We start from the raw sequence: 26410 nt of genomic DNA, 5'->3' as shown, positions 1-26410 counted from the left end.
AACAAGCTTTGTCTGTGAGACTTGTCCAGAGCACCACAGCAATAAATCTTACATTGAATGCAGAACTGTCTGATCCCAGAGCCCATGGACACTGCCTTATGTTCCTTTGTACCTCTGCCTCTGTTTCCAGAATCTGACTGGAATTCAATGTTTACCAAATCAACACAACCTACAGAGATATTTGTGGGAAAACAGTCTCACTTCTCCTTGAATCAGGAAATCTGGGGATCATTATGGTGATCCCGGGTGATCTCATGTCACTTTCCTCTTAGAGGCTTGAATACCCTGCAGGACATCCTTGCAAAGAAGTGGACCAGCCTCTGCTGGACACAGGGCAAGCATCTTGACTCAAGTCTACCAGCACCAGATCAGAGGCTAAACCTGGTTAGCCTGGGGCTCTTTCACCATCCTTCCCTCCTCCTCTGGAGAAGGACAGAGCAGAGCTGAGAAGAACAAATCTTCTCATGGCAGATCCATGCTGGAACCCAGTGGCTCTATCTGCAGTCCCTGCAGCTGCCTGGGACTTCAGGGCTTTCTGCCTCCAGGCTGTGTGAAAGTCCAGAACCTTCAAAGCCAGCACCAGGCTTCAGGTAATACCTCTTCTCTCCTTTTTCTCATTGTTAATGGGGACGCTGTAATACCCATCTCCTGGTAGGGTTGTGAGGAGGATCTAAAGAATCAACAGGTGACAGTGCCTGGTACAGTCCCTGGCGTGTAATGGGAAGCCAGTAGTGGGTTTTTTTGGGTTTTTTTTCTCCTCCTGTGTTGGTCTTTGCCTTTGTCTTTGTATCTTTACCTATCTCTGTCTCTACCTGGTGTTTCTGTCTCTGTCTTTGTATCCCTGTTCTTGCATCTGCCTGCATGATGTCTGAGGTCTGTCATGGGGTAAGGGGACAGCACCCCACACCTCCACACACACACACCCCAGGAGGCGCCGCCAAGGGGCAGGGACAGGAGCGCGCTCTTGCCCAAACCCACCGAGCAGCTCTGGACCCCGACTAAGCCACGAGCCCACCAGGTACGGGGACCCTCCGCTCTGCAAGCGGTCCAGACAGTCATCTCCAACAAAAGGAAATAAAAGAAACGAACCCCCCCCCAAAAGTTAGGAAGAGAGAGGCACTTACCGTTTGCCGCGACCCCCAGGCTGGCGGAGCCACTTTTAACTAAGAATGAATTAGGGACAAACTCTTCCTCAGAGTCTGAGTCCGGGGTTGGCTGGGCCACACCGTTGCCTAGCAACCGCCTCTGGCTCTCATTGGCCGGAGGGGAAGGGGGCGGGGAGGGGGACTGCTCAATAGGGGTTGATGAAGCGGATGAACAATGCAAGGGAGCACCTGCGGGCCACAAAGACAAACACAGACAGAAAAAAAAAATAATGAAAATTGATTTCGAGGCACACGGGGAAGGGAAGGGCGCAAAATAAAACACGCATCAACAGGGGAGGGGGCGCTCCCAACACTGCACGATCTACTGCACACGTGGCTGGGGCGGGGCTGGTGCCTCCGCAGAGAAAGTTGGTATGAACTCCTTGGGAAGGGCCGGGGCCAGTGCAAAAGTCTAGCCAGCTTGCACACGGCACCTCAGAAACATCAGGGCCTCCTCCCTGTTTGGCCTCTTCTTTAGAGAGAGGCCCGGAGACCTGGGAGCTAGTCTTTGCTGGGCTATGTATTTATCCAGCCGTTGCTGCTCACTGAGCTTCAGTGTCCTCCTTGGTAAAATGAACAGCCAGGATTGGGTGATCGCTGAGTCCCTACCATTCTGTGATGTCACCGAACTGAAATGATGTTCTTATTAGTGAGCTTTTAATCCGACATGTCTGCTACAAGCCCTGGGCCTCATAAAAGGTTGGGAGAGCTGGAAGGAATGATCTCAGGCTCCTCTCCACCTTTGGCATTCTAGGATTTCAACACACCAGTGTTTTACTTTTCGAGAATCTAAGATTTTATGATCCTTAAATACTGACATTCTCTGCAAAGTCCTTCAAAGCAAGAGCTTTAGAGGGCTTATTCTCTTTATCCTCTGAATGTAGTATAGTGCCTGGCACCAAAGAACTATTTATGGATAGATTAATTCCACAGATCCTTAAGTTCTAATGGTTGAACATGGCATCATTTTATAATATTAAAACACTACCAACATTCACTCTGTAAGTTCCAAAAGGCAGTAAGTCTGACCCAAGTTTCTACCATGACATAGTTTTAAGGTCTCAACTTTCTGTAGTTCTGTGAGCAAACTACCAACTCTTCCGAAGGTGACTGCCTGGGACAAGGTGTTTGAGCAGACAATTTGCAGTCTTGTCTGTGGGTGACCTTTCCACATGTGCAGTAGTACATCACATACAAGAGAGGCAACATAAGCACAGACATAGAAAAGTATACAGTACAAAACAATGCATCCACTTGACAGCAAGGACTGCTTGTTTTCTCCAGCCCGGACAGAGAGGGTGTGTAACATAATCATGGTCACTTGCCTTTGCAAAGAGACTGAACCTTAGGAAACAATGCAGCTCAGAGGGGTCAGGGAACATTTGGCATTGCTCTGAGAGGGTGGGGTGCAGAGGGCTGCTGATTGCTGGTCGGTTCACATAACAGATCACCACTCAGTTCACAGCCACCAAATCTGACAGTATTTTGCAGGTTCCATGACCTTACTGTCAACCCCTGAGCTTAGCCATGCATGCTCCACAACATTTTACAGAATTGCTTTGAGTGTCATTTGGCTCATTTTAGGAATCCAGTAAGGAATCGAGGCACAGGAAGCAATGAGCAAAGCACACTACTTGGGTAGCTTTGCTTTCTAGGCTTTGATTTCTTCACCTGAAACTTCAGGCTATGATTTTTCTGTCCAAACCAATACTCTCAATTCACCATGAGAACCTTCCCTGCCACTTATGCCCTTACACCACTCACCAGCCAGGGCCACAGGGCTGAGAATTCCTTTCTCTGAACAAACTTTGTCTTCTGTTTTGATTACACATTTCTTCCACTGTCTTTTTTAAACTATCTGTATTTATCTCCCACATAAAAGTATATAGTACAGTGCACTTTTGGAGTGGGCTTCGGAGCTCAACAGAACTGGGGTTTGCATCAAAGCTTAGCCTTCTGTTAGTTATACGATCTTGGGAAAATGACTTCTACTTCCTCAGTTGTAAGTGGTCCACCCCCCTGTGTATATAGTTACTGTGAGGACTAAAGATTCTTTAGTGCAAGTAGAAATCTATGGTCAGTGCTAACCAAATATTTATTAAATTGAACAAAACACCCCACCAAGAACCCCATTCATGAGTCCTTTTCCCTTGTGGCCCCAGCTTTAGAAAGGCTTTTGTCTACCAGGTTGTATTTATTAAGCAAATATGCACTCATTTCCTCATCTTTTATTAACCAAAGACATCTTTTAGTCTCAAATCAGAGCATCTGATGAGCTTGAGATAACCAGGATCATACCAAGCTGAGCTGTTAGAATTTCAGACTAAAGTTAAGAAACATGATATGTTGTTTCAGGGTGCTTGTTACAACCTCTTCCTCAGTAAAGCTGTCAAGCTTTACCAGGAAAATAGTTCCAGAACTAAGTAAATCATTCATAAACTTCAGGGACCCTGGGTTGAGCCAGACTTGTGCTCTGCCTCTTCTTCGATCCAATCTCCTGGCTTCTTTTCAGGCCTCTGGGGTTTACTCTACATATTAATCTTGAAACTGGAAGCCCATAGTAAGGTACGAGGCCCTTAGGAGGCTTGAGAATTTTCTGTGAGGTACAGATATCATTGAAAACATGTTAATTCCCTTCCTCTCATTCACTGGCAGTCTTTTCAGGGACTTCCAACATTGGGTGCAGAGCAGGATTTCCTAGGGTGCAAGAAAATATTAGGAAATATCTGTTTCAACTCACAATTTTCAAATTTTTAGGTAGTACATGTTTTTGTAATGTACTTGCTTGAAATGCATGAACTGAAATGCACTGCTGTACCAATTCAGCAGTAGAAGCGAGGCAGGGTAACCTGAGAGAGTAAGGGTTCTGAAGCCACACTGCCTGCTCTTGAAATCCAAGTCCTACTTGCCAGTCCAGTGTCCTTACAGTGAATTTCTTTACCCTTTGTACCTCACTTTCCAATGGAGAATAGGGGTAAAAAAAGAAAAAGAGCTCCTACTCTTTTTGGGGATTGTTTTGAGGATTAAAGGTGCTAAAACAAGTAACATGTTAAGACGATTGGGCAGCTAGTAAACACCTAATAAAACACCAGTTGTTGCTGTGCATGTATGTGTCTGTACAAAGTGAAGGGCAGTTTCAAGAGTATGGCGAACACTGCTTCATTCTACAAACATTTCTAAACACCCACCAATTAGGCTGGAAGGTGAGGGGATACAATGAGAAACACAGTCCCCCAAAAGCCAGTGAGAGGCGAGGGAGAGTGCACAAGGAGCTTGAAGCAAGGCAGAGATGGAGCATGTCAGAATAGCATGACAGTAACAGCTCCGTGCAAGGGAATAGGGGCTGGGGGCTCCTTCCAAGTGGAGGAACTAAGAAAGACTTTCTGGAAATATGAATGATTTCAAGGGAGAGATAGGGGTGGGAGCATGCATGGCAGAGGGAGGAATACTTTGACCTAATGTCCCCTGGTCTAGTGATCTATCTGCTGTGCTCTCAATTCTTACATGTTACCATTCACTTCTCAACAGGTCTGCTGAGATGTGCTGAGACAGGCTGGCTTGCTCTCACTCCCATAGATTCATGGTTCTCTCTTTAAAATTTGCAGAGTGTTACACAACTCTTTGCACTGAGTCTATCTGAATAGCACTTCCTGGAGTATCATTACAGAAGTTTTGCCTCTGCACTTTGTACATGCTGTTCCTTCTCCCGGAAGCATTTCCTCTCCTCACTAGCACCTGGTATGTCTTGCTAGCTCCCATTGATCCTTAGAGCTCAACCTTATGGTGCCTCCTACTGGAAGGCCTTCCTGATGCCTCCAGCTTGGGTTTCACTCTCCCAATTGCTACCTTTCTCACTCTGCAGTGTTGACTTTTCTGTGTCCTCCACTAACCTGCCTGGCTTGTCTGTTACATATTTCCCAGTGCCTGGACTAGTGTCTTGCATACAGAAAGCACTAGTGAATATTTTGTAGAATGCATGGAAAGAGGGGAAGTACCTTGATCATGACACAGAAGGTTTATGTGAGAGCAGTGAGGCATGAATGGTAGGTTTAGTCTTGAAAACTAGAAAAAGGAAATTAAGCCTTAACTGGGGAGCCACAAAGACTGGAAGGTGACAAGCCCAGGTCTGTACTTTAGAAGGATCTGCTCTGCAAACTTAAGGCATCACCTTGGTTACCCAGATTTCCTTTCTAACTCTGGTGCAGTCAGGATGTTGAAAAGTCCAGTGATCTGGGCTTGCCTTTTGAGTGGAGCCCACCATAGCAAGTAAGGATGCCTGATTCTGATCCCGGTATTATGGATGCCTCCACTGTGTCTGTGGCCAGATGAGATGGGATGATTGGAATGAACTTTGCTGTGCCCCACTCCAACAACCAACTAGGCCAGTGACGGGCAGAGGAGCCATCCAAGTTCCTTGAGAGGAGGTCTCAGTAAGCCTGGCTCTGGTTTAGAGTGAGTAAGGATGGAGAAAGACAGCAGTGAAGTGAGGGAGTACAGATGCCTGAAAGGTGTTTCCAGGAGGCCAGGAACCAGCCAGATACTTTATAAGATCTCTTGCTCACAACAGCTCTGTGGCAGGAAAATTCATTCCCACTTTCAAGGTCAAGAAACATAAACTTAGAGAAGTGAAGTAATTTTTCACTTCTCTAGGATGTGGTCATAGGATCCAGGTGAGAGCTCCGAAATGCAATGCTGTTAGCACTGAATGGTGAGAATGAAGTTTATTGGTCCTGATTTGGATTTTCCATTAGGCACAGGGAAAGGAATAATCAGTCTACTAGAGAAACACAGATAAAACAGAAAGTCAAGGATCTTCCTTTTGGGCAAACCAGGGGTCAGTTTTATTGGTGGATATATAGCACTGGATAAGTTACTTCTATTAGTTGGTTTTCCCCTTTAAAAAATGGAATGATAATATCTACTGCAAAGAGTCATGGGAATTGATGGTATTACGCTCATATGGAACCCAGCAGTCTGCTTGCTCATGGTAAAGGCCCATCCGTCCAGCTATAGAACTGTCATAGACAGGACAGAATGTTTTGTGGAAGAAACAATGACACTTTTGTCAATATACACTACTTGATGATGTCACAAATAAAAGAGGAAAGTGTTAGGGAGACAGCTGTGATCTATGAAGAAAACCCAGGAGAAGAGAAATTTTAGTGACTTGCACCTTTGTGGTAATCAATGGTAGCTTTCCTTTGCCTTTGAAATGTAACCTAGAACTAGAACAAGTTAGTACTCAAAGAAGAGCCTTCTTAGCATTCTGAATTCTGAACATAATTCTGGAATGTGACGTGAGAGTAAAAGTGTGAAGCACTGATAGACAGGTTTATTACTTTCAAAGAAAAACCATTAACAAAACACAGTTTAACACTTTGCTTAGCAGTCCTAAGAAATCCATCTGATTGGCCAAAGGGAACTGCATTGAGGCTCTGGTACAGAAATTTGTGGTGTGCTTATAGGTGGGAAAGTGTGAGTCCCCATCTGCAAAACAGATTTCTAACTGTGGACTCCAGGGAAAGTGCTTTCTTCCTAGGCAATCCTTGGATTATCAGAGGAGCTTCCTAGTAACCTTTGAATTGGCAGATAACTTAGAAACCTTTATGTAAAATGCTTACTAGTTCACTTCACAGCTGTACTCAATACATGACATCTAGAAACCAAACCAAACTCTCAGATCAATACAGGAACCTCCTCTTAGTGGAACACGGATTCACCCAACTATGTTCCAACTTCTCTGATCTGAAACCACTTAGTCCATCCACCTAAAACCAACTGCATTTCTTCTCTTTTCATGTGCTGACACAGGTTATCCAATTACTTCATCGAATTCAGTTCTGAGTGTAGGAAGGGACACTGCAGAAAACCAAGATCTCCTCTGACAGAAAGGTTTGTAGATGATGGAGGGTCAGGAACTCCATTGCATGGTATTCTGTCCTGATTTTATTCCACTGAGTTACATTCACATCTGCTGCTTGAACAGACCATCCTGCCAAATGGGGACCATGTATTGCTTATGTCTGTGTTCTGGCCTGGAAGTTGACTGAAATCTATCCCTGCAAAGGACTTCAAATGGCTGGAAAGGTGAACATCGAGAATAATCATGCATTCTGGTTTATGAGGGACAGCCCCCATTTACACCTGTCATTCTGCACTGGTTAAGGGTAGTGCCTTCCATTATTGTAAAAGTCTTGATTTGGATAATTTGCCAAATGGCAACCATGTTGTAGGGAAATGAAGTACAGATTCAGGTCCACATCAGAAGCCTCATGCAACCATGCGACAGCTGTCAAGAGCTCTGAGTGCAGGGTCAACAGCGTACCTCAGGATCATGGCAAGACTTCTCGCCTCTTTGTTGGACTAAGATTCTCTAAGAACCTTTTATGTCCAGTGTTTTGCAAAATGGACAACAGTCTACAACTGCAGGTGTTGTTCTGAGGATTAAAGGAGACAATAGAAAAAAATGCCAGCTATAAATGACTCCAGTTACAATGGAAAGTCAGGTTTCTCCAGTGTGGTAGATACTCATAAAACATTTATAGAAGGAATAAATTTGCAGAAATGTATAGGAAAAAGTGAGTTTAAATTGAAAAAGAACTTTAATGGTTATCACTATTATGGGCAATTTCAAATTTTTAATATGCTTTTATATCTTTAAATCTCCCTACAAAGTTTCCTATATATAGTTCTTTTTATACTTTTAAGGGTGATTAAAAAAATTACCAAAGAAAATGAAATAATAAGTATGAAACTATCTGGCATCTTGTAGGTACTAAAGATACATTGGTCTTAAATACGAACCTGACTCTGCATTGATGTTGGTGGTGTAATTAGGTATAACGTGTTTTTTTTTCAACTGAGCAATTACACTTCTTGGAATTTACACAAAAATTGACTTTTCAAAAGATTTTCTTTTAAGAATATTCATCATCACATTATTTGTTGAAAAACAAGAAAATTTAAAATGTCAAAAATCCTTAATTTAAAAAAGTAAGTGCCTAATTATGTAAACTAAGGTACCATGATCCAATGCTAATAACACACATGATAGACATTATAAACCATGCTTGTAAAGAACAGTTAGTGACTGCAAAATAGGATATAAAAATGAATGATGTAAAACTGTATGAAAAGCACTTCTTTTTTTTTTTTCATTTTTCTTTTATTATTCATATGTGCATACAAGGCTTGGTTTATTTCTCCCCCCTGACCCCACCCCCTCCCTTACCACCCACTCCACCCCCTCCCGCTCCCCCCCTCAATACCCAGCAGAAACTATTTTGCCCTTATCTCTAATTTTGTTATAGAGAGAGTATAAGCAATATTAGGAAGGAACAAGGGGTTTTGCTGGTTGAGATAAGGATAGCTATACAGGGCATTGACTCACATTGATTTCCTGTGCGTGGGTGTTACCTTCTAGGTTAATTCTTTTTAATCTAACCTGAAAAGCACTTCTGGCTTTTGTTTAACCATGTGTGTGTGTGTGTGTGTGTGTGTGTGTGTGTGTGTGTGTGCAATCTGTACAAAAATGTTACCAGTTTCCTTAAGGCAGTAGAATTATAAAAGAATTTCACATTTTCTTTATATTGTTTCATCTTTTCTATTTTTTAAGGAACAAATGTGATGATGAGAAGTGAAAAAAAAACCTCAAAGAATAAGTTATTTAAATGATGCGTATAAACACACAGAAAGTCAGCCCAGAGGACAGCTCTGCCTGGGGGCTGTACTGGGGTGAGCAGGGAGAACCGGCCTAAGGGGTCCAAACGCCTCCTGACCCAGCCTAGTAAATCTTGTAAGTTTTACTCCCCCAGCCCAACAGCTCCCACTAAGTCAACTGTCCTTGGCAGTGTTATTTTCAGAAGCAGGTCCCCGGCCATCTGTCTCTGTGACTTATGCTGGGAAAATGGTCTCTGGAAAAGAGGACACAGCACATTTCTCAGGCTCAGGTCATTTGATCTGCACTCTCCTCCTTACAGGTTTCTCAGGGACTTGAAAAAATAAAAAACATTTTTAAGCATTCATGGAGAACAGAGCTCTGCTTTCATCTGCTTGCCTGGAAGCCATGTCCCTAGTGAAACTTCCTCATCAACACTGAGAAGCAAGCCCTCCAGTCTGTCTGTTCTTCATGTGGTGACGGACTGCCAGCCTGTCCGCTTGTTGGACACACTATATTCAGTGAGGACACTTAAAGATTTTGGGGAGGTAATATCAACTTTATTGAGCTGTAACTCGCATACAAGTCACCCATTAAAGTCCCCAATTTAAAGGTGTTCGGTATACCCACACTACAATCCATTTTAGGACATTTTCTTTTATCCCCCCCATTAAAAAAAACTCACACTCATTTGAAGTCATTTTTCATTACCCCCCGCCCTCTGTAGCTCTGGACAATCACTAATTTGCTTCTGTCTCCATGAATTTACCTGTTCTGAACATTTCACATAAACTTCTTTCATTTAATATAATGTTTTCAAGTTTTACCCAAATGTTGAAGCATTGATCAGGACTTCATTTCAAATAACACTGCACTGTATGGATATACCACATTTATTTATCCACTTATCAGACTTTAGTCACTTGCATTTTTTGGCTACTATCAGAAATGCTGGTACAACAAACATATACATACATGTTTTGTGGGCAAGTATGTTTTCATTTCTCTTGGATATAAACCTAGGAGTAGAATTGTTGGGTTGTATGGTAACTGTATATTTAATCTTTTAAGAAACTGCCAGATGGGTTTCTAATGTGACTGCACCATTATTTTACATTCCCACTAATAGTTTGTTAAGGTTCCAATTTTTCCACATTCTTGCCAACACTTGCTATTGTCTAACTTTTTTTTTTGTCTTTTCTTTTTTGGTGCTGAGATCGAACCCAGAGTCTTGTGCATGCTAGACAAGCACTCTACCACTGAGCTACATCCCAGCCCAAATGTTTTGACTACAGCGGATTACAGTGGTCTTTAACTGTCGTTTGATTTGCATTTTCCTGAAGGCTGATGATATTGAGCATCATTCGTGTGCTTTTGACCACTCGTATATCTTCTTAGGAGAAATGACTAGTCAGATCCCTCACTATTTTTAAATTGAGTTATTTGCCTTTTTATTACTGAATGTGGCTGTTGATTTCTTTTCTTGAAGATTTATTATGTGCCAACTTTGCCAGGCAAAGTTCTAAACATCATTGACAGGCAAAGAAGAGAAACTCTTGCTTTTAGAAACTTCCAATCTAGTGGAGGAGAAAAGCAATGAACAAGAAAGCAAGTACTTACAGAACAAGACCAAGTGGAGATAAATGCTATGAAGAAAAGTCCACCAGCTATGGTGCCAGAAGTGATGGGTATGATGGGGTACTATTTTAAACAGGATGATCAGGGAAGGCCACTCTGAAGAAGTGACATTAAAGCAAAGTAAGTGAAGGAGTGAGCCATGCAACATCTGGGGGGAAAGACTTTGCTTTCCAGATAGAGGGCTTGGCAAGGTCAAAGTCTCTGCAATGGAATCGAGTTCATTTGAGAAATAGCAATGGCACTGGAGGAGTTTAGCAAGGAGAGGTCTAGGAGATGAGCAGGTTACAGATGTGCAAATACTGCAAACTAAGGCCACTGTGCATTGTGTCTTATGAGCCAGGTCCCTGAGGACAAGGCCTGGTCTCAGGCATCCCCATGTGTCCACAGCCCACACAGCAACTTTGTATATAATGGGAACCCACTACAGATTAGAATTATTTTAATTTACTGAGCCTTTAATAAAAAAAAAAACCACACATGTGAGTAGCATGTACTCTACAATTGACACAGGGGTTTCACATCTGTCACATTTGATCTTCACCACATCCTGGTGGGGTAGTGGTCATCTCACCCATTTACAGATAAGGAAACTGAGGAGAGGTAATATGATTTGTGTGGAGAAACACAACTCGTAAGGGGTAAAGTGAGACTCCAACTGAGGGGAGGTGCCGCAAATAAGATCTTAGTCTAAAACTGATGACTGAAATTGTGGGCAGGTTGCTCAACTTTCAGAACACCAGGATCTGGGCCTACCTTACAGGAGTCCCATATGGAGTAAATAAGTGAGTGCATGTATGTCACATAGCAGGTGCTCCGTAGTGGTAGCTGTCCCCTACCTCCCTGTCATGGCCAACTGCAGACATACACCCAAAGCAAGCAGAGTCTATGTGACCCTGATTGGGACTGCAGAGAAAGAGCTAAGGCCAGCCCTTCCCCTGGAGGGACACTGGCCACCTGAGTGAGGGAGACAGAAACATATCACATTATACAAGAGAAGCAGGGATGTAAGAGTGGTGAAGTAGATATGGGAGGGGAGTGTCCTATTTGCGGGCGAATGGGAGACCACCTAGTTCCAAGTTCCAAGTGTCAGCTGTGACTCCAGGCTTTCCCCAAGTTGTTTCCCAGGAGCTGCCTCCAAAGGAATTTGAGCTGGGCTGTTGGAGGGGCCAGTTTCTATGGGATGTGGGAGAAAAAGAAGGCACAAGGCAAGCTGGATTGTTTCTGTCAAAATCTACTGTCAAATGTGACCAAGAAGCCACTGAAATTTATGTCAGGCCTTGAATAATCTGGTCACAGACTGCTCACTTCAACAGGGAGGTGTAGGCAGTGCATTCTGCACCGAGACTGATTAAGAAAGCACTTCCAAACAGCTGTTTGAAATCATTTATTACTTCCGGGGGCTATATCTCTATATATTTGCCTTCCTTCACTTAATTTACACAGCCATAAAATTCCAGGACCCATGGTCAAGGAACATCACCAGGCCTCCTTCTGCTCAGATGCTGGAGGATGAAGGAGATGTTAGATACGAAGGAAAGAAGTGAGATATAAGGAGCTATGGAGGGAAAAGAGCCTGTTGCTGGGGGGCAGGGAGAGTACAGATATTAACTGAGCACCTACTATGTGTCTTGTTCCTCAGAAGGCCTTTTATATAATTCACCAGTAATCCTCACACCCTGAAAGACCCTAAGATCTCTGCAGCTGACACGCAGAATCAGATACTCAAAGAGTGTGCTCAAGTTCAACCAGCCTGTGGGTGCCAGGCTGGGCTCTGGACCTTGCTCTGTCTCCATGAATGGGTTACAGCAATGAACATAGAAGTGTTCATTTATAAATTTGTGTGTTTGCTTCCCTGATCTTTATTAGGTCTAGGATTATTAGGCTTGGGAAGAACAATAATGTTCAAAGTTAAGTCACTCGTTCATGTGGAGCTGAGCTTCAGAGGCAGGCCCCTGGAGCCACAGCTGGAAATCTTGCCAAGGACTCGTTCCATCTTTCATAGGGTCTTACAGTGGGAGTTGGGGATTAATGGGACCAATGGACTGGGCAAAAACCAACCAGGGAATAAAAAGCCTATAAAACAAAACTAGTGCTATATATTTCTCATTTGTTTTCTAAATAACTATACTATTTCAATAAAAAGTTTTCCTTTAAAAACCCAGAATGCTATGTGGTGTGCACATTAGCATGCAGTGAGAGATTCTTTTCTGAAACAGCTTTGCCAGTAAATTCCCTGATTTGAAACAGCTTTCTTGAGCTCACTCACCATGCCACAGCCCCTCACTCCCATTAGCTGTCTACAGAGCTTCTTGCAACTTTTTTTGGGGAAAGATTTCCCGAAATTTCTCCTCTGTTACCCCAAGAAGAACTTGAAAAATCAAGTTAACAGACAGGGAGACTGGACAGGTTTGTCCCTCGGTTCCTCTAGAGGGAGGTCCTCAAAGCAGGAGCCTTGGGAGGTTTTAGGAATGCATGAGAAGGAAATTAGACTTGCTTTTTATCTTGAGTTACACTGCACAGAAAGGCACCTTTGTGATAAGAGAAGCGAAAGGAATAGACATTGGCTGGACGTCCTTTGTGTGTCAGGCACTGCACTCAGCACTTTACATGTACTTCCCTACATGGCCTCCACAACTGTCATTCTCTTACTCAACAAATATTAAGTGAAATTTAACAAACAATAGAAACTTACTGTCTTACAGTTCTGGAGGCCAGAAGTTCCAAACCCAGGTGCTGGCGTGGTCAGCCTCTGAAACTACTAAGGAAAGCCTACCTGGCCTCTTCTAGGTTTCTACAGGGCGGCCGCCAGTTCTTGGCATTCCTTGGCTTATGGTGACATCACTCCAGTCTCTGACTTTATCATCACGTGGTGTTCTCTCCACGTCTCTGTCTTCACATGGTATCTTCTTACAAGGCTCTGGTCACACTGAATTAGTTCTCACCCTACTCCAGGATGCCACCCTCATAACCGATCACAGCTGCACCAACCCTGTTTCTGCATATGGTCACAGTCTCAGAAACTGGAGGTTAGGACTTCAACATAGCTTTCTGGGGGGAGTGGAGAGATTCAACACTGCCTGTGGAGCTTCCAGTATAGAATCCTACCCCCCCTTTTTTATTTTGTTTATTCTGGGGTGGAGGGGGGTGGACTCAGGGCCTCACCCTTGCTAAGCAGGAGCTCTACCTTTTGGGCTACACCCCAGACCTTTTCTTGCTTTAGTTATTTTTCAGGTAGTATCTTGCATTTTCTCCCAGGGCCAGTCTCAGTCATCTACCTATGGCCTCCCACATAGCTGGGATTTCAGGTACATGCCACTACATCTGGCTTATTAATTGAGATGTTCTTGGTAACTTTTTGCCCTATCTCTTCTTTCTGAGAAGCTGGGATTACAGGCATGAACCACCCTGCCCAGTTCTAGAATCCCCCTTTTACAGATGAGTAACTCGAGGCACAGAGAGGCCAAGTAACTTGCTCAAATCTATAGTCAATCTGCAAATCCAGATCTGACTGCAGAGCCCATATTCCATCTACCATACTACCATGTCTTGCCAGCATGGGATTTCTGCAGCTGGTGGGCATTTATATAAAAAGAACATTCACATTCATCACCACATTTTTCACTTCTGGGATAGGTGTTATTTTCATAATACTGATAAAGAAAATGAGCTCTACAAAGACAGAGGTTGCACTACTTTTGGAAGAGGAAGAAAAGGAGTGACCCAGGTGGGCAGACTGCCTACTCCCACTCTTTCAAGGAGATTGCTGGTATGTGTTGGGGGGAGACCGGAAGCCAGAAATCAGTAGAATTAACAAATGAAATGGCCCAATTCCCAAGGTTTTCTGGGAAGGCTGCTCACCCTGACTGAGGGCATTGGACTGGGACTGGAAAAGGAAGAAGGGTTTGACTGTTTTTGTTTCTTTAAACCAAAAAGGCTTGTCTGGAGACAGAGCGTTTATACTTCGGAGGCTAAAGGGATTCGACAGCCTCAGCCCTACTCCTTAGATAGCAAAGCCTGAAGGTTGCTAGCAAAACAGAATTTCTTGCTTTCTAGAGGGCGGGACACTGGGAGAAGCTTGTATACAGAGCTTCTCAGTGTTTCCTGGGCAAATCCTGAGCAACAGTATTCCTTGACCATGGAGCCAGCACACATGGACTGCATTTGCCTCGGGTTTCATGTGGCGGGTGTAGTGAAGGGAGAGCTAGGTGCCTGCAGAGTAGGAAATGCATCTAGGATGTTCCTGTGCACTAAGTACATGGAGTCCAGTAGTTGGAGAGGGTGGTGTGTGTGTGTGTGTGTGGGAGTGGTTCTGTGGAATCTGTCATAGGTCCCTGGCTAGTCAGAGAAGATGAGCACCAGCCATCATTTCTGGAATGTCCTGCACCTGGATCCTGCTTAGGCAGTTCTCGACTTCGTCCCCACAGGGGACTCCAACTAGCACCCCAATGGAGCTATGGCGGGAACTCGGATTGAGTACCACCTGCCTGTGAGAAGTTGTGTATTTAGTGAGCAAGCAAACCCAGATTAGGCACTTTCCTATCATGAGAATAGGTAGCACAGTGCAGACCCTTAATTGGTGCTCAGAGGCCCCTTCCTGGAGGAAGTGATGCTTCAGCACATGCCTGAAGGCGAGCTCTGAGTGGGCCAGGCTGAAGAGTTGGGTGGGCATGTGTGTGTGCTGAACTCACAGGCACGGAGAGCCACGTGTGCCAAAGCCCAAAGGTAGAAAAGAGCACTATACCATTAGAGAACCAAGAGGACTAGTTGCTGAGGGTGACTGGTGCAGAGGTGGGAAAGACGTACAGAGATGAGTGGAAAGAGAGGCAAGTTTGGATTTTTATGAAGGCTTCTTGAAGAACCCACAGCCTTTCCTACTCTCTGGACTCTAGACCCATCTAAGCTGTACCACCTGAACTGAGTCACCAAACTTCTTTGCCCCCTTACTATGGTTACACAGGTTACCTTCTAAACCTTCTTAAAGCACTAGTAATAAAACTAGCAAGACTGAGTTACTCTTTATTAATCCCATTTAGCAGATGACAGGGGCGAAGTTCAAAGAAAGTTAAGGGACTATGTTTGGCAAATCTGACTTCTGAAAGAAAGCACCCTCCAGCTTTCTGCCTGAATAACTGAGTCCTTTATTTGCAGGGGAGGGAAAAATGACTTGTCAGAAGTAATGAAAATGATAATAATACCTGCCATTGATCAGGTGCTCTCTTTGCCAGACTTTGGACCATGCTGTGTGGACATGCACCCACTTTTAACTCTCACAGCACTCATGTGAGGTAGAGACTTCTATTATCCCCATTTCAGAGATGAGGAAGCTCAGCCTTACAGTGGCCAATCAGCCTGGCCAAGGTCACTTGGTCAGCTAGACAGGGTAAAGTTCGAAGGTAGTCTCAGGTGGCGGACTACCCATAGCCCGAGTATCAAATCACTTCTCTGAAGCTTTAAAGGATCAAGGCTCTTCTGGCCCAGATATAGGAATACACATGAGGTACTGAGGCCTGGAGAAGTGATGGACTTTGTGCCATTAATATCCATAGTAGTACAGTCGTGTGTCAGTGTGTCAGATCACGGACCCTGGAGTCACCTGCACAAGTTTGAATCCCAGTTTCACCGACGATAAGCTGTGGGATGCTGGGCACCGCGTCTGACATATTTCATGTCTCATTCCCACAGTAACCCATGGACCAGTATTCCTGCTTGACACACAGAAACGAGCTTAGAAAAATTCAATAGTGTGCCTAAAGTTCTAAAACGTGGAAGCTGCAGAAGCTGAACTGGAATCCATGACTGTCTGATTCTTAAGGCCATGGTATTCCCCAGAATAACCTCTCCCATATGCACACAGCTTTGCAGAGAACACTGGCACCCATCACTCCTTCACCTCACTACTGCGACATTTCTGACCTATCTTTAATGCTGATAACTCTTCTGTCTCCATGACAGGTGTCATGTGTGTGTGTGCGTGTGTGTGTGAGAGAGAGAGAGAGAGACTGTGGGGGAGGTGAAATGATGAACAAGAAAGGATAGCCATAAGCAACATGGATGACTGCATTTGAGTATCACTCATAATTCTGTAATAGAAATGTAATTATTCTACAAGGACAATAAGAACTCATACCAGGTGCAGAGCACTCACTGGTTCAGGAAACCCTTTTATATCCATTATCCTTTTGCACCCCATAAAGGCACTGCAGGCAGGGAAGCAGAGCTAATTATACTATTTTCTGTCTGTGGTAGCCATTCTTGGTTGCCTACCAGCACCATTTGACAGCATCCTGACTTTGTTCAGCTAGCTGTGCCTCTGTTATGTGTCTTAGTCAGTGGATCTTGACTGGGGCAAACTACAGCAGTCCCAGCCTCCTTGGGCAGCCAATGTGGTGAGGAGAGGCCTGGGGTCCTCTGGACATTGAACCATCTGGGACTGCCATTGCTGAAGCCAAGAATCTGAATCTGAGCTTTGGTGACCACACCTGGGGTTGCCCTGCCTCAGAACCTCTTGCTAAGTGAAATAATAAATTCCCAAGTTAATAATAATGGTTGCAGCCAGTTGAGTTGGGTTTTGTACAAAGCATCCTAAGATAAACTAGCTTACTGGAGGGAGTCTTCCTAAAAATCCATTCCTGCTATGTTTACTTTTCACCCATCTTTTCTTTGAACTTAGGGCCTTGTGCTTGCTAGGTAGGTGCTCTACCACTTGAGCAACTCCACCAGCCCTTTTATGTGTTGGGTATTTTCAAGATAGGGTCTCATGAACTATTTGCCTGGGCTGGCTACAAATCCTGATAACTCGTGATCTCTGCCCCCTGAGTAGCCAGGATTACAGATGTGAGCCACTGGCACCTGGTTTATTTTTGAGCCATGTGTAATGCCAAGTGTGACTCTGCTGCTCATTCCATTGCCAGTAAACTGTAGCTCAGTTCTTTGGGTTTCCTTTCAACCACAGGAGCATCTCCTGTCTGTCCAGGTTGTGTCAGAGAGTAGGCATGAAGGAAACACACCCACGAGAAGCCTGGTTAGTTTGGCCACATGGTGATTTTAAGGCTGCTTCCTCAACTGTCACCTGGGGTAATATCTGATTTGCAGGCTGTTGTGGTCAGGGATGGGGCAGTGTCCCCAGTCTCCCTCCAAGGAAAACCCATATCTTTTAACAATCCCAGGATCTGCTGCTTGGCATTTCATGCCAGGCATCAGGAACTGGTGGTGAGCAGAGTTCTTGTCTAACAAGGTAGACACTTTGGAGGCCTTGTCTCATGTCAGCATTGTCCACTAAGGACTGTGGCCTCTTCTGAAAACCAGTGGCCAAGCGTCACCTTCTTCCTTACCTTCCCTATTTCCTCTCTGCTTTTGTGATTACCAAGTGGATGATGCCCAGCTCCAAGCTTCACCTTCCTCTCAGTGGGTTCCTTGCAGCCAGTCTTGGTGCCACTGTCTCAAGTGAGCCCTGCCCTACAGCTGTCCTCATGCCCCCAAGTAGAATTCACACCCTGAGTTGTAGTCACACTCACTGGGGGCTGCTGCTCTTCGGGATGTCAATTCTCCATCCAGCTCTCATGTTCAAATGCAGCCAGGCCTGAGCTTGTGCACTTCCCTAGGAGAGGCTTACCCAAAGTGCAACAGATATCTCATATCAAAAATTATTTCCTGATGCCAAGCTGAGACATCCCAGCTCATGCAGGGCCCACTGGTGTTAAATCCGCCTCTCCTGCTCTTGGAGAGGTTGTTATTCTCTGAAGAGCTCAGCCTATATTCAAAACAGTCCTGAGGCCTGTCCTTGCTGATCCCTGTAGACACTCTCCATGGCTGCTCTCAGTTACTGACCACAGACAGGACTTAGCTGGGACCTGTCTTGGCCTCTGCCCTGTTCCTCTATCAGCAGTACCCTTTCCAGTATCTGTTCTTAAAGACCTAGCTGAAATGTCACATCCTTGGGGCAGGGAAGAGAACTCACACTTTTTGAGCACCAAGTATAATAAGGTTCTCAAAAAATCTCATAGCTCATTCATATTTGATAAACCACTCATTAATTCACCATTCATTGATTCATCCATTCAGTAAGTATTTTTGAAAGCCACATGGGCTGGGCCATGTGTAGTCATTGGGACTAAACCAGTGACACTGTCCTCGGGGAACTTACAGAGTCATGGAGCATTCATTATGTGTCTAATACTTTAATTACTTTATTTCATAACAGACCTGCTAGATGTTTTAATATATTGTTTCACAGGTGAGGAAAGCCCTGCTGATGGCTGAGATAGCTAAATCTAGCTTGCCTCTGTGCTTTTGTTTTGCCATTCATTCTTTAACACAGAGCTGAAGTGTACTGTGTGCCAGGGCCTGCCCCGTCCACTGGCACAGGTGGGTGAGTCGTGGCCTGCCCTCAGGAGCTCACAGTCTCATTGGATTCTGATGAAAAACAACAGGGCAACCTCTGCTTGGCCTCTGGAGTCCATTACTCTTACTCCACAGACTTCCGTGGCCAGGCCCCTCTCTGGGTAACCTCCTGTCCTTTGAGGGTGAGGTTAAGACCAAGTGGAGCCAGTGGGGTAGAATCAGGACAGGGAATCAGGAGCCCTGACTTTTGGCCTCAGACTCTCAATAACTTTCCTCATGACCTTGAGCAAATCAAAGAAGCCTCACCAGGGGTCTTGCTTTTCTCAGCTATAAAATGGGGAACCTCAGAGGGGAGGGTATTCTAGAGGAAATAGATGGCCATGGCCTGCCAAGCATCATATGGAAGGGATGCTAACAATAAGGAAGAAAAGAGGGCTGCGTATGGACCAGAGCCCTACTGACTCTGCCTTTCTCTGCACTGTTCTGGGTCACAGGTTTCCCATCTGGAAAATAAGGGGACCAGGGTTTGGATTCAGGTAGATTTAAGTTCAGACCCCATCTCTCCCTTTTACTTTGTGATTTGTACTAAGTTATGCAGTCTCTTAAGTTTTCTCCAATGTAAAATGGAGATTTTCACCCTCTGCCTTGTTATATTGGTACAAGGCATAGGGTGTCATAAAAGAAGCCTAGCACATAAGTTCCAGTGAATGTTAATTCCCCCTCCCCTGAGAGGCTAGGATGCCCTAAAAAGTTATTGGTGATTCAGTTTCTTAATCGACATGTTAGCAAGATGAGGTATGTGGACGCATTGCTTGTTGGGGTCAGAGTCTCACACCGATGGACCCAGCTTTGGAAATCAACCACTGTCCATCTTCTTGCTGCAATCTGCCCTTTTGCCTCTCCCAAATCCAAGGCCTGAACCTCATCTGCAATATTATTGTTGCTGTCATGACAAGAAACTGACTGCTCCCTCCAAGGTAGCCTATTCCCTTTTCATTCTGCTCTGTCATCCAACTTTTCTAACACCTCAAAACACTATTGCTGTTACTCCCACCAGTGCCACTGCTACCCATGTTGGCACAGGGGCCCCCCACTATCTGCAGTTTCATGTTCCATGGCTTCTGTGACCCACAGTCAACCATGCTTTGAAAATATTAAAAATTCTGGAAATAAACAATTCATGCAGTTTTAAGTTGCACACATTTCTGAGTTCGTGTGTTGGAGTTTTGTGCCATCCTGCTGCGTCCTATCCAGGACATGAATCACCGCTTTGTCTAGCACATCCACCTGTACCCACTTCTTACATGTTAGTGACTTAATAGCCATCTCAGTCTCACATCGACTGTCACTATACCACAGTGTTGTGTGTTCAAGTAACCTTTATTTTACTTAATAATGACCCCAAAGTACAAGAATTGTGGTGATGGCACTGCAGATATGCCAAAGAGAAACCATAGTTAGTGTTTTCTTCAGATGAAAAGGTAAAAGTACAAGATATTTTGAAAGCGAGAGAGAGACTATGTTCACTTAATTCTTATTACAGTGCATTGCTTCAGTTCTTTTTTTCAGTGGCATTGATGATTGACCTCAGGGCCTCCCACCTGCTAGGCAGGCATCATCCTACTTGAGCCACTTCCCCATCCTCCTTGTGTTGGTCATTTTATTTTTATATTTCACATGCTTTTTTTTTTATTATTCATATGTGCATACAATGTTTGGGTCATTTCTCTCCCCTTCCTTACCCCACCCCCTCCCTAACACCCCACCCCCTCCCTCTCCCTGCCATCCCCTCGATACCTGGCAGAAACTATTTTGCCCTTATACCTAATTTTGTTGAAGAGAAAGTATAAGCAATAATAGGAAGGAACAAGGGTTTTTGCTAGTTGAGATAAGGATAGCTATACAGGGAGTTGACTCACATTAATTTCCTGTGCATGTGTGTTACCTTCTAGGTTAATTCTTCTTGATGTAACCTTTTCTCTAGTTCCTGGTCCCCTTCTACTATTGGCCCCAGTCGTTTTGGTTTTTTTTTACTGTTTTATTATTCATATGTGCATACAAGGCTTGGGTCATTTCTCCTCCCTGCCCCCACCCCCTCCCTTACCACCCACTCCGCCCCCTCCCTCTCCCCTCCACCCCCTCAATACCCAGCATAAACTATTTTGCCCTTATCTCTAATTTTGTTGAAGAGAGAATATAAGCAATAATAGGAAGGAACAAGTGTTTTTGCTGGTTGAGATAAGGATAGCCAAACGGGGAGTTGACTCACATTAATTTCCTGTGCATGTGTGTTACCTTCTAGGTTAATTCTTTTTGATCTAACCTCACCCCTTCCTTGTGTGCTCTCACTTTTATCATGTGCTCAAAGTCCAATCCCATTGTTGTGTTTGCCCTTGATCTAATGTCCACATATGAGGGAGAACATATGATTTTTGGTCTTTTGGGCCAGGCTAACCTCACTCAGAATGATGTTCTCTAATTCCATCCATTTACCGGCGAATGATAACATTTTATTCTTCTTCATGGCTGCATAAAATTCCATTGTGTATAGATACCACATTTTCTTGATCCATTCGTCAGTGGTGGGGCATCTTGGCTGTTTCCATAACTTGGCTATTGTGAATAGTGCCGCAATAAACATGGGTGTGCAGGTGCCTCTGGAGTAACCTGTGTCACTCTTGGGTATATCCCAAGAGTGGTATTGCTGGATCAAATGGTAGATCAATGTTTAGCTTTTTAAGTAGCCTCCAAATTTTTTTCCAGAGTGGTTGTACTAGTTTACATTCCCACCAGCAGTGTAAGAGGGCTCCTTTTTCCCCGCATCCTCGCCAACACCTGTTGTTCGTGTTGTTGCTAAGGATGGCTATTTTAACAGGGGTGAGGTGGCATCTTAGTGTGGTTTTAATTTGCATTTCCTTTATTGCTAGAGATGGTGAGCATTTTTTCATGTGTTTTTTGGCCATTTGAATTTCTTCTTTTGAGAAAGTTCTGTTTAGTTCACTTGCCCATTTCTTTATTGGTTCATTAATTTTGGGAGAATTTAGTTTTTTAAGTTCCCTATATATTCTGGTTATCAGTCCTTTGTCTGATGTGTAGCTGGCAAATATTTTCTCCCACTCTATGGGTGTTAGAACTTTCTCAATGGAACCCCAGCAGCACAGCAACTAAGAGATAGCATAGATAAATGGGACTTCATAAAACTAAAAAGCTTCTGCTCAACAAAAGAAATGGTCATTTTTAAGATAGGGTCTTCATCTATGCTCTGGGTCAATCTGGACCTTGATTCTTCCATTTATACTTCCTCACATAGCCTGGATGACAGGAGTGTGCCACGACATCCAGACATTTGTTCAGATGGAGTATTCAAACTTTTTGTCTGGGCTGGCCTCAAACTGAAGCCTTCTTGATCTCTGCTTCCCAAGTGGCTGGGATTCCATTCTATTTTATTATTAGTTATTATTAATCTCTTACTGTGCTTAATTTGTAAACTATCATAAGTATATGTAGGAAAAATATAGCATTCATAGATTTGGTATTTTCTGTGGTTTCAGGCATGCACTGGGACCTGTGGAACACAACCCCCAGAGGTCAGGTGGGGGGCTGCTGTAATCCTGGCTAATATACCATAATGATTAAGTACACTGTCTCTAGAGCTGCACTGTCTAAGATGGTAGAGGCTTAAATTTTTAATTTTAATTAAAATTAAAGAAAAGAAAGAACCCCAGTCACAAGAGCCACATTTCACGTACTCAGTTGCTTTTTGTGCCTGTCATTTTGAGGAGCACAGGGTGTGGAACTTTCCACCATAGCAGAAAGTTCAGCTGCATAGTGCTGGTATGGGGCCAGACTGTCAGGGAGGGTCCCCCTCACTGTGTGGCCTTACTCCAGTTACTTATCTAGAAAGTAGGGATAAAAATGACACTGTCACAGAGAGCTTTGTGAGAATTAAGTGAATTAATACATATAAGGTGCTTAGAACTGTGCTGGCTTTGAAAGAGTTTATTTATTAATAAACCCATCACTGGCTTGGTACATATATACATATATATTATTTTATATATTATTTTACTATGCAGAAATACTTAACTTTATTTCTCAGTGTTTTTCTTAAGGCTCTGGGTTGGGTGAAGGCTAGCCAACATCCTGAGTTGCTTCCTGACATCAAGTCTGCTCCAATCCCTCTGGGTTCAAAGGCCAGCCAGGGAGCACAGCAAGACAAAATCAGGGCAGTACCCCATGCTCCCCAATGTGTGCTCATGAGACTCTCTGCATGTGATAGAGACCTTTCTTTCCCTGTCAAGCCACGGGCTCTCTCCAAGGTATATTAGGAGGGTCTGATTCCTTCCGAAAAGTTGATTTTTATGCTGATACACCTAGGATGAGTCCTCTTTTTTACTGGGTTCCTCTTACTCAGGTAATGGAGACCTAGGGACACCTGTGATGAAAACTTGCAGTTTCTCAGAAAATTCTATTTTGGCTATTTGTTAAAGGAATGAATTGGGTATTTTAAAAGTTCTTTAAGATTCACACAGGCATCTCTAACATGGAAGCCTTATTTTACAGAAGGAAGAATCTAGATATTAATAAACACATACCACATTCTAGACACTGAGCTAAGTGATTTTATATTTCATACTCTTGCTTTATATCTTATTCACGGCTCTGTTATTATAAGTAGGATCATCTTCATTTTTAGGTGAGGGGATTGTGCCTTGGGGAGATCCCATGGGAAATTGTCACACTGTAAGAGGATTGAGGGAATGTGAGTCTAAGTTTCCTGACCCCTGGTGTGGTTCTGGAACCATGTGAGCCAATTTGGCCTAAGCAAATCACATAACCTGAGTTTACTTTCCTAAACTGTCAAATGAGGAGAATTAGTTTCCTCATATAGATTCTGTGAGAGGTAAATAGAAAAAAGAATAAAGATCTGGAGTCACTGGCTTGTCTACAGAACCAGCTTAGTAACATCTAGGAATAATAACACCAGTAGCTATCATATTGTTTCCTCATTGCTCTGTCAGTCATGCTGCATTCCAGGAGGGCATGTTCAAATTCCTAGTGTGTTCTGTGGTGATGATGATACAATAACAGCATCGTTCATGGCAGTTTTATTCATAACAGTCTGGAAACAATCCAAATGCCTATCAACAGGTGTACCGACAAATTGTAGTATGTTCACACTATCTGAAGCTCCATAGCAATTTTTTTAAAAAGGACTGATAATTCAACACTGTGAATTAGTTCTACTGATTTCACACATTCATAGCAAGTGAAAGAGCCAGATATTAGAGTATGTACTATATGATTTTGTTTCCATAAAGGTGAAGAGCAGGCAAACTAAGGAATATTTATGGGTGCAGAGCAGTGTGTATGAGGGAACCTTATGAGTTTCTTGGGAATCTTTTATATTTTGATCTAGGTTATAGCTATAAGGATGAACACATTGTAAAGTATCATCAAGCTGTACACTGAAGTGTACTTTATACATGTTAGTGTACACAAGTTTCTCTTTAAAAATCTTCTCAAGGGAGGGCAAATCAAATGCAAATCTAAAAAAAAAAGATCAGTGTGAAAGTTCTCTACTTAATAAAAATAGTAGTTACTGTTTACAGGATACTTTCTGTATTGTAGACACTGAAGCACTCAATATATTCTATCTCAACACACTCTCTACTACTGAACTATATCCCCAAACCTTACTTACTTACTTATTTTAAAATTCTGAGACAGGGTCTTGCTATGTTGCCTAGGCTGACCTTGACCTTGTAATCCTCCTGCCTCAGCCTCCTGAGCAACTGGGATTACAGGGGTGTGTCCCCTTTATTTCCTCTAATCTTCATGACAACTCCGAGAAGAGGTACTCATGTCTATTTGATAGATGATGAGGTCATACATGATGAGGTCATCATGTCTATTTGATAGATGAAGAAACTGTTATAAGATAAGACATTTTCTTTGCTCCAGGCAACTCATCTACATAGAAGCAGGACTCAGAGGCAGGTCTGTTGCCTCTCTAAGGCCTGTGCTGTCACTTGCTGTCAATCCAAGGAACTCCACAGAAGGTGTAACTAATGTCCAAGATGCTCCAATAGCTTTATTTTCTAGTATTCATGCCCTTGTGTAATTCTGTCCCACACAAATCAATGGAGCTGATTTGTGATAACATGATATTGTGGAATTACAGAGTGTGACTTCCATGCCTAGGTAAAAGAAGACCTTGTGTCTGCTCAGATCACATGCTCTGGACAAACCAGCTGCCCTGTTGTGAAGACACTTGGAGCTATGAAAAGGTACATGTGAGAAGCTGAGGCCTCCTGACAGCAGCCAGCCTCAGTTTACCAGCTTTGTGAGAGTGTCATCTTGGAAGCGAATTTTCTAGCTACAGTCAAATCTTCAGAGGAATACAACCCTGACTGAGACACAAGTCAGATCAGCTAGCTAAGTTGCTGAGGAATTAGCAATAATAAATGAATAATAAATGTTGTTCTTAGCAGCTAAATTCCAGGGCAATTTGTCATATGACATTTAAAACTAATACAAAAGAGAAGGGCCATTTGAAGTAGATGGTGAGCAATTCTCACTGAAGAATTTAGATATTAAAGGAATTACAAACCTCCCTTAGTCTTCCACTCGGTTCCCTTTCAGTTTTTATTTCTGTGCTGTATCCACACAGATAAGGTCCAGAACTCAGCCATTGCATACTTGAGCTGTATGCTCTCAACCTTAATCCTATAGGCCTGAATAATGTCAAATCTCACAGAGAACAGATGAAATTGTAATGTGTTTATTAATAAATTAGTGCTATTGGAGACCCAGAGCCTAACGGTTCATCTGTGTTGGACACTGCTCCCTTCATTAGAATATTAATCACCAATGTCAAGATTTGCCAGATTCTATTAATATCAGCCAGAGGCTACCTTTTGGTCAGAACTTAGCATTCAAAGGCTGGAAGAATCACAGGACACGGGAAATCACCTAGCAATATTTTTGTCTCTAGGCAGATGTTTTAACTATATTTGAATGTATCCAGAGCTAGACACCACACAGCTTGGTAGCAACTTCTGCTTTCGACTTCTGTTTAATCCCGATAATCAAATGTCTTCGTCCCTCACACAAATTCCTACTGCTTTCACTTCAGCTCCTTTTCTTTTGCTTCATCTTCTGAGAACATGGAGAACACGTGTTAAGAACTCTCTTCAGAGAAACTCTTCGTACACGCACAGAGTAATTAAATCCCAGTACAGTCTTCTCATCTTCAGGTTAAACACCTCCAGCTCTTCCGCACGGGCCTCACTGGGGTTTTCTTTTCCTCTGTCCTATGTGGGCCCTCCCCGCCTGCTCCCTCTCTCCGAAGCTGCAGTGTTAACGAATGCAGCAGCGGCCTAGCCTAGAGTATAAAAATGATGGTTTTGCACTTCTGTCTCCTTTATTGGATCACAGGATCATTTTAGAACTTAATCTCAAAAGTTTTAGACTCATAGTTATGTTGGAGATGCAATTTTTTTCCCACATCTGGATTTCATAGCTAAGGAAACCATGGCCCAGTGACTCCATGCCACCCCGTGATGGAGTGGCTGAGCGGAACCTGGTACCTAAGTGTTCTGTTTCCCCTCATGTGTCTCTACTCACT

At 43.6% G+C, this 26410-nt stretch overlaps 1 protein-coding gene across 19 annotated transcripts in view; it reads right to left on the bottom strand.

Moving 5' to 3' along the window:
* Positions 1 to 26410, bottom strand: part of Tenm4 (teneurin transmembrane protein 4) — a 2881475-nt gene that overhangs the window by 284776 nt on the left and 2570289 nt on the right. For 18 of the 19 annotated variants that reach the window (XM_074081868.1, XM_074081866.1, XM_074081845.1 and 15 more), the window contains one exon: positions 1125 to 1334. The exons of the other annotated variant lie outside the window; for it this stretch is intronic. In XM_074081868.1, the coding sequence (XP_073937969.1) occupies positions 1125 to 1334 (210 nt within the window). The remainder of the gene's footprint in view (positions 1 to 1124; positions 1335 to 26410) is intronic. 19 annotated transcript variants of the gene reach the window in all.

The sequence above is a fragment of the Castor canadensis genome, chromosome 1 (assembly GCF_047511655.1).
Source record: "Castor canadensis chromosome 1, mCasCan1.hap1v2, whole genome shotgun sequence".
Taxonomy (NCBI): Eukaryota; Metazoa; Chordata; class Mammalia; order Rodentia; family Castoridae; genus Castor; species Castor canadensis.
This window is presented reverse-complemented; position numbering and strand designations above follow the sequence as displayed.